An 11,285-nucleotide genomic window follows, 5' to 3' on the forward strand; every position below is an offset into this window, starting at 1 on the left:
GACAAAATATATATTTTTTTTTTCCCGAAAATGGCTCAATGAGTCAAGTATTCCTTTAATACCGCTATTTAGGTGGCTGTCCACAAGGTGGCGACATGTACTGAAAAATCAAGTGTTGACTGTGAATGTGAGTACTGTATTTGAAAATGTTAACACTCGCAGAGATTTATAAGATAATAAAGTGTTACATATTGATATTTATCTGTTTCCAACCTTGTCAATTCAATATTGTTTTTATCATTTACAGAGGATTAGCAATAACATAATTCAAGTTAAGTTCAGCAACTGTTGTGTCATACGTTTTTTTTTTTTTTTTTAAATCAAACTGATAGCCCATCACATTAATCAGTACCCAAGAGGTTGTTTTTCGTTTGTTTAGTTTCACAAAGGTCAGTGACCCCTGGTGTACAATATTACTACAGTGTATACATAACAGTATCACTTTAATTAAACTGTAAGATTAAATAATAGTGATTCTGTTAAAAACAAAAAACGAGCATTAATGAGTCAAAGAAAGTTAATACAAAACCATAATTGCAACAACAAAAAGTGACTTGTAAAATGTAAAACAACTGAACCAAAGTGAATCCATCTCCATGACGTGTTGTGTGTGTGCGCATGTGGCTGTGTCATCATGCTGAAACATTCAGACTGTTTCTCAACTCGCATAATCGTGCGTGTGTGTGAGTCAGCCCGTGAGTTCGCCAGACAAAAAGTGACTTAAGGCCTGTTACAAGTTACAACAACATCCAGTGCACACTCACAGTTTCCAAAAAGGACTTTTGTCTATACTGCTTGACATCACTGATGGGAATGATGACTTAGAAAGATTGGGCAATTGTGTTTATGTAGCCTCCCGTGGTAACAAAAATAAATAAATAATAATTATGCAAATCTTCTTTTCCTGCCGCTATATTCCTCATTTTCTATCAGTTTGATCATGTCTTAGCTAATTTCACTGATCACCGCTTCCGTCACACTAAATCGTGAATACACCCATTCAAAGCAATGGCAGTTTATTCATTATATTAAAACAATAAAAATATTCTTTGCAAAATCTTACAGGACACATTTAAAACTGGTGATTAAATAAAAGTTGTCAACAAACTGAAAGGTTAAAAAAAATAAAAGTATAAAAACCATGGGGAAAAAAAATAGTTTCCCCTTATTCTTGTCTCATTTTGTTCTGTGTGCAATGTCACTTTTCGGTCAGGCTTTACATGCTACCTCGGCAGCATGTCCTCGAGGTCTGCTACCACGTAAGCCACCACGGCCCACAAAGCCGAGCAGAGGTTCATGTCTCGGGGGTCTTGGACTGTCATGGTATCGGCTTCTGTGTGGTGGAACCAAAAATATCGGCTGTCGGCCACATGGAGGCTGGCACCTGGATGACGGGGAACACATACAGGAGTTAGTGATGACTGAAAAAGTGAAAATTCAGTTTTTGGGCTACACTCCGCAGCAATAACTGAAATCAAGTGTTTTTGAATAACTGTATATTTTGCTTGTTTGTTTTCTGAAATGCTGTGTTACATTTACGCCAAAAGTAACGAGACACAAAACTTCCAAAAAGTTAAACTTTCATCTAGTCAGTCTATAGAATATTTTCCCTCTGGAGGTGATTGCAAATTTTCCCATTGGGGGTAATAAGGAATGGGTGTGGTCAGTGAGAATGAATGCAGTTTTCCCCCCAAAAAACGTGTGCATTCTGTGCAACACTTATTCATGAGGGGAAGTTACTTTTCCATTCAGAACCAGGAAACTTTGGATATTTTTTCCGCTTTAATAAATAAAATCACCATTTAAAAAACTAAGTTTTGTTTACTTGGATTATCTTTGTCTGATAGTTACATTTGTTTGATGAACTCAAACATTGAAGTTGGGAAACTATGCAAAAAACAACAACATTTGAGAATAGGGCAAATAAATGTTCCCGGCACTTGATCTAAAATCTCCATTCGCTTACTGATTGTCATTTGCATTCTCAATTTAAATATATTTAACACAGAATCAAATTGCCACATCATGCATAAACAAATTCATTACCACACGATGAAATGAGGGCAAGAGTGAGCGCGCAGTACAAATGGTGTTGAAACATCTGTACTCTTGTGTCTCCGTTTCTGCACTGGGACCCTCAACCTCTCCCCAAGACAACGGCTGCTGAATGAAATTGAACTGCATTATACTGAGAATTCTTTATATTTTGTGTCAAATGAATATTACGGTATCCACCTCTTTGATCAAATGGTTTAGTTTGAAACTTTCCCGCCACCTCTTATAAGTCCCCTTCAGCAATAAATTAAAAACCCTCATCAGCTCTCTACCAAGTAATTATTGAATGGTGATCATCGATTGGATCAATGAAACACCACCAGCTGTACTGATTATCACCACTGTTTAAAAGGGACTCTATTGCCATTCGAGGGCTGCGGCTGCATGTCAGACTACCCCTAAATGGTCGCATTTTGATCCTAAAATTTGAACAGTGTGAGTACCGGTACTTTTTTTTTTTAATAATGTTTTTTTGTTGTTGTCGCTGACAAACTTTGGCACACTACAATGTGAATTGAAAACACCCATCAGAAATACAGTCAAAATGGAAGAAACGTTTACTTTGCAAGTCAATTTAAAGTGCGTGCTGCTCAATGCTCTTCCAGCACCCCAAAAGTTATAAACAACGGGCTATTGCGCTCCTAATAAAAAAAAAACTTTTTAGACCATATATTGTGTGACATTAAATAATATATAATAATTATTGATGATGGATCCTTGGGGAAGAGGCAGAGGAAGTGAATCTCTGTGTTCAGCATTTTCAAATGTAGTCCGTCAGACCGCAGAAATTCGGATACAATACTTCCCATTTCCCCTTGTGGTGAGTAACATCCCACCAGTGACGAGCAGTGATGTTCATGACTGGTGAGGCACTGACTCCAAACCCAACCCAAAATAGAAGCAAATTCAGCTATTTTATTAAATGTAATGATAAAAGTATTGCCATTATTGGATTGAAAAAGAAAAACAACATAAAGCACAGATAACTAAAATAGAAAATAATCACTATTAGGGTTTTTGCTTAGTTTAGTTATTTCACTCTTCAGATGCAGGAGAGGGGACAGGGAGGCTCTGCCTCGCCTGCCTCTCCCCGACGACACACCCCTGCATCCTGCTGACTAAACTGACCTGGTACTCCAGCCTGCATCCAAGGCGAGATGTCCGTACCCTCCCCGTGTGTCTCCAATTTGGTCGTATTGAGAGGCGCTAACAGTTTGACTACCTTCTCCATCACCTATTGGTACACACACGGACATGGTCTCCTCAGCTCTTCACACTGCCATTGAATACAACTGGCAGGTAGAAAGCGACAGAGGTTCATGCTTGGGTTTTTTTTGTAGGGGAATATAATTACAATATATCGTATTAATAAAAATGTTTATGTGGTGCAAACCTTTTGTGCTGCCACGCTGCCAGTAAACTGCAGGGCCACTGGGCTGAATGTCCCCATGTCGGACTCCATGACCATATCAAAGTTGGACAGATTCACCTGGATGGAAGAGGAAGTTGAAAGCAGAAAAGAAAGAGTAGAGTGACTAATCTTAATTTAAAATGACGTATCCAAACAAAATGGTTTGGGAAAAGACATTCACATATTTTCAAACCACAACATATTGTATATACTTGATATTCTTCCCAACAAGTGTGCCATAAGAGATGATCTGGTGCGCTTTGGGATACTATCCAATCTCATTTAATTCGTCAGAAAATTATTTATTAACTATTACAATTAATGTACAGTGTATCTTTGTTCCTGTAGTTATAGCAGCAATTCTGCATGCATGTTGCATGCAAGGGCTGACATGAGTTGACTTAACCAGAGCAGGATAGCAGAACTAAGGACCAATTGTACAGATGCTTTACTGATTTCTATAGTTCTGCTCTCTTTCAATCCAAAGTGTCATATTTTCTCTTCAGAACGGCAGCGATGTGTAAGACCTTATGAAGATTGTAGTACTGCTGTGCTCCGACGCCGCCCTGCTCTTCACCCGTCCAAAGCACTGTGCGCAGAGTCCTCCTCGGACGTAAACCTGGAAATGGATAAGGGGACACATTAAGAATCACGTAAATGTGTGCCACTTCACGACAAACGTATCATTGTAAATTTACATGCTAATGTTCCATTAAAAATGAGTGTGTTAACATGTTAACTATTTGTTACTTTAAGCTCTACTATTTCACCACTTATGTGAATTATAACTTGTAGCACACCATTATTATGTTTTTTTTTTTTAATTGTCACGTAAGTTTCAGCAAGCAAAAATAGTGAGCTAACACTAAGCTGTTTAACCAATTACACAAAGAATTTATAATGTCATTTGAAACCTATTCATTAATGCTTCACAAGGGAAAGAAGCACCCCTAAATTAAATGCATATATCAATACAGCATTAATAGACAGACAGATCATGTAAAAGTTCTGCATCTACTGAGCGTGTGGTTCGATATAAAAGTTAAAATTGATACTAAATGCTTACATACCTTCATAAAATACTTTATTATAAATACATTTTGATTAGTAAGGCGCAGACCAATAGTTTGGGTAGTTGAATGTTATGGTTGGTGAGTTAGCTCAAATTTGAGTACAAAAAAGGTAAAGTCCAAATCAGCAAGTTCCTCATTCCTGTCCAAAATAGTAAAATTTTGTGAACTTACTAACAACGTTTTTAGAATTTTTTTAAATGAGATAGTTTTGTTGTTTTTATGACCTGTAGTCTAATCCATAATAATAATAATAAAAATAATAATGATAATACTACTAATAATAATAATACTACTACTACTACTACTACTACTACTACTACTACTACTACTACTAATAATAATAATAATAATAATATGTAGTTTCTGTCCAAATGTATGTGAAATGAGATCGTTCGTCCAAGTAGTGGAAGTACTGCATGTACACTACTTATTTACAGTGAGAGAACTAAATCATAAGTAATTATTTACTCGTGTGGCTTGGCTCTACCTAGCTGTTTTATAAGTGACAGGGCTTCCCAGGAAACCATGGCTCCGCCCCCATCATCCATGGCACCCTGGCCCACATCCCAACTGTCCAGATGACCACTCAATAGGACAACCTAGCACAAATATGTCAAAGAGATTAAATCCGTGCATCCTTTTGGAAGGAGAGCAGAGGTACAAGCACAATTTCCAGTCATGTTATATGAAGTTGACTTTGTGTCAGCGCGAAGAACAGGACAATGTGCGGACAAACAAAAGTGTGGACCATGACCCTGAAACATTGACCCAACAAAATAGGAACGGAGACCTTGTTTCATAACCAAAAACCAAACAAACTAAATAGCCCTAAGGAGTTCATCTTGTCTTCCTTTTTTAAAAAGAAAATAACTAAATACTGTATTGAATCTCAGAGGTCAAACAAATATATTGTTTTATTCCACTTGAAAATACTGGAAATTGAAATAATTCATTCTACGGGTAATTTGTCATTATCATCAAACTTTTATTAAATGCGTAGGAAACCCACAAGTTATCAAAATAGGATTTTTTTTTTTTACCTGTATTACAGTGTTAAATGTACAACATGCGGATTCTGCCGTATCGACTAACACCACTGCTGAAATGTTCAGCTGTTAAAATAAGTTGGCAACGGAAGCGCCTACCCACATCATTTACTTTATAAGGATATGTTTTTAAAAAAAAAGCCATTTATAGCCAGCCCAAGACTTCAACGAATCATTCCTCTTTCGTGGTTGTACACAAATTTGGGGTGAATGGGAGAATGCACATACGCAAAAGTTGTGCAAGCCAACCATTACAAACAACAACAACAACAACAACAACAACAACAACAACAAAAAACCCTATTAGGGTAAGTTGTTATTATGACTCATCATGAGAATCAGCATTGTTTCAGTGTTTCAGTGTTTCATGACGCCTACTGCATTTTGTGTTGTTAATTTAGTGATATTTATTTTATTTCGTTATTTACTTATTCACTTCGGTGTTACCTACCCCGCACATAACATTTTGGGCTCTATCATACCCATAAACCGAGCAGGCGTCGGCTTTACTGTCTCTATTTTGTAAATCATTCAAAGCTTGATGCGCAACCATTTCACAATCACAGAATATTAATGAATCACCCATTGTGGCATTCAACCCAGATCTGGATGTATTATGTTTTATGGCAAGGCATGATTCAACATGCAATAGACACTCACCAGACTCTTCATTAAGAATACCTGCCAAATCAAATGAAATAAAATATAGAAGCAGTGTCAAACGGTTTGCTTTTTACAAAGGACATAATACTTAGAAATTTGGATAGAAGCAACTTATCTGTTTATCAAGTTGTACTCGTTTTACTCTGTGAGCCGGTATGTGTCATCTCAAAAGATTTGGACATGACACTTCACAGTGCATGTTGGCTCAAGTCGTGGTATGTGATATATGATAAAGTTATGACGAAGCAAGGCCACATTTGATATCAGATCACTTTACCTGATAAAGTAAACATTTGGGTGTGGGGGGGGGGGGGGTAGAAGTACATTACTGACATATTTATTCACATCCCATGTAAAATGAAATCTATTTTCAGTAGTCAGCTGATAAGTTATATTAAGAGATTACCATTTTCAGCAGACTTCCCGTTTTTTAGAAATGAGACGAAGCTGCGGGGAATTATGACGAACACAGCAAAGGCAGTGTATTCATAAAAAAACATAATGTCATAAGGGAACTTAAAAAGAAACTGTCCCACAATCCACCAATTCAGTAAAACAATTTTTTTTGCGTAATCCTACCGAAACGCAGACATACAGAAAAGACAAACACCTCCATGAGTTAGGTAACAAGTAACACGTGTGCCGATTCGTTCTCACAGTGCTGTGATTCCAAAGAAATCTACAAACACCAATTCCATTGAACTTGTGACATTGTGTAACATGTAAATAAAAAGAGAATAAATGATTTGCAAATCAAATCAAAATGTCAACTTATATTCAGACAAGACATTACAAACTGGTGAACTTTGTTTTTTGTTTGTGCAAATATTGACTCATTTTAAATTTGATTCCTAAAAAGATGAAACATTTACCATTGTGTTACATCACCGTTCCTTCTAACAACACTCAATGAGCATTTGCTAACTGAGCACACAAATTGTATAAGTTTTGCGGGTAGAATTCTTTCCCATTCTTGCTTGATGTACAACTTATATTGCGCAACAGTCCGGTCATATTTTGTGCCACACATTTTAAATAGGAGACAGGTCTGGACTGCTGGCAATCCAGTATTGTACTTGCAATGATTTACTATGAAGCCACAATGTTATATAATATGTGTAGAAAGAGGAAAGCAGACTTCCAAACACAATGTCAAATGTGGACTCGTCACCCCAGCACACTTTTCCACATTGTGTCAAACTGAAAAAACATTTAGAGGGGAGAGAAAAAAGCAATAATGTTCATCAGTTTGAACATTAAATATCTTGTGTTGGTAGAGTATTCCATTGAATATAGATTGAAAAGGATTTGTAAATCGTATTCTGTTTTTATTTTTGTTAAACGCAACGTCCCAACCTAATTGGAATTATGGTTTGTATTTCATGCATGAACCTAATTTGATCTAACTGTGTTTCTTGTTAGCTGCGGGGATAAAAAAGTACAGTACATAGTCAACCAACCAGATGATCTCACATAATTCCTCCCACATGTGGCCACAAAACATTGGGAATAAATTATCGAAGTGACTTATTCTTTTGAATGTGCCACCCAAGTATATTCAACATTTAGAATACGAGAACGCCTTTTCACACGTCTACTGTAAACAAACATGGCAGACAGCAGGAAGGTAAGCGCTACCTGCTCGGGGTGCTGCCAGCCTTTTATCTCAGCTACTGTGTTAAAGGAGTCGGCATCTGGGAGCGTCTTGGCGGCCATTGTGAGTCTGACGGTGATCCGCTGTCCCCTCTGCGTTATTCGCCACATCAGCTCCGCATCCTCAATGGTGATGCACGCCGTAGGGATGCGCTTCACGCCATCCTGGTAGTCCTGCCAACCTGTGTGAGGACTAAAGAGTAGAAGCCAGAATAGATTTCAAATTTGCTTGATAGAAGAGACAAAGCAAATCTAACAGCGAGATGGGCACCTATTAATTGAGAAAGGAGTGATGGATCGAATGAGTGTGGCCACAGCTCCAAATTTCGACGCCTCCGAGGCGCCGAACGCACGGTATGCCACTGTCACGCCGTAGCTGACAAATGGCTGGTTGAAGACCACAATCTTTCCCGTGGCTTCGCCGGCTCTGCGCTTCAGTTCCTCAAAAGAACTGACGACCAAGACCTCCGCCTCAATGCCTTCAAGAAAAAGAAGGGAAAATTAGGCATGTTTAAAACGCACCGAGAGGTTTATATCAACGATCTATTAATTTAAAGCTAAATAGGTGGATACCTTATAATTAGGACCCTGTTTTCTCATATTGTGGCAAGGATGGTCTTTTCTCAAGAGTATAGCCAAACACTAGTTATTTAGAAGTTGTTTTTTTTAATTAAATCCCCAATCCAGCAATGAATTAGAGCAGAGGCCACTATTAGAGTAAATACTGTACAAAAATGTAATCACTTTCATAATATTTATAATCATTTTTATTCAGTATGGCTGACCTTCAGGTGGCGTCCCTACACTGCTCCCCAGACCCAGTATCGCCAGATTCTTGGTCCTTGGCGACGTCATCACTGCACTCTCCTTTCCTCTAACCCAATGCGGGATTTTGACTGGTTCTGGTGACAAAGAACCAGAGACAGACACATAAAAAAAAAAAAAATCCATATCTTCATTTCCAGACAGAAACATGAGATGGAAAGCTAAGATTCTCCCTTGCATTCTTAAAGGCGAAGTTAAAAAATTTTTTTTTTTAATTGACAATAATATGTTCTATACAGCCCCACTAGTCTAAATAGGGTATTTTGGTTAATATTGTGTTAGTGGAATATGAGTTAAGCAGCAGAAACTAGCAGTTTTGATCAATATTAGAAGGCGGCCATTTTGCCACTTGCTGTCGAGTGAAAATTACATCACAGTTGCTAACAACCAATCACAGCTCAGCTTCAGAAAACAGGTGAGCTGTGATTGAGCAACTGTGATTTCATCGTCATTCGACAGCAAGTGGCAAAATGGCCGCCCCCTGAGATGGATAAAAACAGCTAGATTTTGCTTCACAACTTATATTCCACAAATGTAATATTAATCAGAATGTCATGTTTACAATAGTCAGGTCACATATAACATATTATTGTCAAGAAATGTTTAACGTTGACTTGCCCTTTAAGTCCTATATAACTAGTTGAACCTCTCTCAAAGCAGAACATTTTAAAAGGCTATAAAGACGGCTGCCAGCAAGCATGTGATGTTCAATCGTTCAGATGAACATTAACACAGGTTTACTCACCCAGATGGACGTCCAAACCATCCAGCATCATAGCTTTGTACATATATTTGATAGCCATCTCCAGGTTGAGCGAGCCACTGACGCGGTTCCCGATGGTGTCAGTAAAGTCGGCGAGGCGTCGGTAAGAGCGGTTCCGTGCAGCTCCAAACACAGCCAGGTCGATGATCTGTTTGGCCAAATCTGCGTAACCTGCGACCTCCGCTGCCACGTCTTGAGAAAAAAAAAGAGAGATCGCATATTAATACACACAACAGTTGTAGGTTTAGACCATCACTTGTGATTCCATTAAAGCACAGGTGTCAAAATTAAGGCCCAGGGGCCAGATCCGACCCGACGCATCATTTTATATGGCCCACAAAAGCCAATAATGTGCTTTTATTTCACGCTTTTGGCAAAAATATGTCCCATATTGAGATGTATTTCAATCATATTTTTCACAATAAAAACAGTAGTATTTGATTTCAAAACTAGTTATAGTAATAATTTTTTGTGTATATGTAATAATGCTGTATGATGAGGAAAACTGGGTCATACTCAGTATCACTACAAAGTGCTTTCATTTTCCTCTTCAGAAACACTCAGTCATCACAAAAATGTAGCAGAATAATAATAATTTCATAACATTTTTTTCATTGGTTATGCAAGGTTTTGACGTCCCACACACTGCTCTGCTAAATAGTGTGTAATACATGGTGTGCAAATTCTATTTTTCATTATCATAGTGAACAATTTGCATGTGCCCCGGAAATTGCCGTCCACCTTTTGAATATGGGGACAGAGACTATCTGATGTTTTCAGTGGCATTATGACCAGTATTTGTTTTTCTTTAGTGAAGGTGAAACAGTGGCCAGTTGCAAAAATAAATATTTACACTTGTGTTTTGTAATTTGCATCACATTATGTGTGCAGTGGGATGTTTTCAAGCTTAGCATGGCCACTCTGGCAATCACGTGTGAAATAAACGACCAACTAAATCACTTATCTCCGTACTTCTGAATATTTATATTTGTTAAATTTGTACTATGGGAGAGAACAGCATAATTTTCCGTCCTTAAAATAAACTTTAGGCCTAATTAAACAGATAACTTTTAAAAGAGGGTTTGTGGTACCTTTCCAAGCATTACTGTTGAATTCATATCTAACTATTGTTGAGTTTTGGGGTCGGCCTTCCAGGGTTTTCAGCATGAAGATACCCACAAGGATGGAGAAGAGGAGAGACACTTTACCACCTCGTGCCATCTGAGGAAAGACAATTTTCCACAATGTAATATTAGCTATCAAAATAAAATATGCGCACTGATTTATCGAAATGGATTCATGGTGCATTAGTTCATACTACTTGTATGCCAGAGGAACTTCCTCTTACTGACAAGTTGAATGTTTCACTTTCACTGAGAAGACAAACGGAAGTTATAAAGCAACGACTAAATCCCACTTGTTATTAATGCAAACTGATAAATTAAATATTTGTGAGAGTACAGACAGATAGTTCAAGTTCACAAAAGTAAACGAATGAATAGAGGACGGCGAGGTAACAAACCGGAAAAATTGAGTGACAACCGTGATCATGTTTGATTTTCAAACTGAGTGAAAAAACACAAACCCCGCAGGCCATGATAGCAGCCTTGTCACTTGTGTTTTGGGGGAATGCCTCCGTCTTGATAGTGACCCCAAAGATGAAAGAAATGATGTAAATAACCTGAGGATTGCTCGATCGTGCAGTAAGGGCTAGCGCATTTAGCGGCAGCGGCATGTGTCGTGGCATCAGCGACGTCACTTCTGCTTATGCTGCGGCACAAGCGACATCACTTCCG

General features: G+C 38.0%; 1 protein-coding gene across 2 annotated transcripts; it reads right to left on the bottom strand.

Annotated features, from left to right (window-relative positions):
- Nucleotides 1-999: 999 nt before the first annotated feature.
- LOC147172085 (carboxypeptidase Q-like) lies at nt 1,000-11,285 on the bottom strand. 2 transcript variants are annotated; one of them, XM_086079624.1, is made up of 11 exons: nt 11,171-11,285; nt 10,581-10,710; nt 9,472-9,681; nt 8,687-8,803; nt 8,173-8,380; nt 7,887-8,094; nt 5,027-5,138; nt 3,994-4,085; nt 3,449-3,544; nt 3,184-3,289; nt 1,000-1,384 (listed from the first exon to the last, which is right to left on the bottom strand). In XM_086079624.1, the coding sequence occupies exons 1-11, from the start codon at nt 11,234-11,236 to the stop codon at nt 1,224-1,226; spliced, it is 1,506 nt and encodes a 501-aa protein (XP_085935750.1). In that variant the 5' UTR covers nt 11,237-11,285; the 3' UTR covers nt 1,000-1,223. The 2 variants fall into 2 exon arrangements, with proteins under 2 accessions (XP_085935750.1, XP_085935749.1); XM_086079623.1 differs by having other exon boundaries at nt 11,075-11,247.

Source organism: Leptonotus elevatus, chromosome 6, assembly GCF_054856555.1.
Source record: "Leptonotus elevatus isolate MCC_2025b chromosome 6, RoL_Lele_1.0, whole genome shotgun sequence".
Lineage (NCBI taxonomy): Eukaryota > Metazoa > Chordata > Actinopteri > Syngnathiformes > Syngnathidae > Leptonotus > Leptonotus elevatus.

Coding starts and splice junctions, on each gene's coding strand:
- LOC147172085 (XM_086079623.1), bottom strand. CDS start 11,236: ATGCCACGACACATGCCGCTGCCGCTAAATGCGCTAGCCCTTACTGCA. Junction 8,095..8,172: donor ACTCCTTTCTCAATTAATAG/GTGCCCATCTCG, acceptor TCTACTCTTTAG/TCCTCACACAGGTTGGCAGG. Junction 3,290..3,448: donor GCAGCGTGGCAGCACAAAAG/GTTTGCACCACA, acceptor GTGTACCAATAG/GTGATGGAGAAGGTAGTCAA.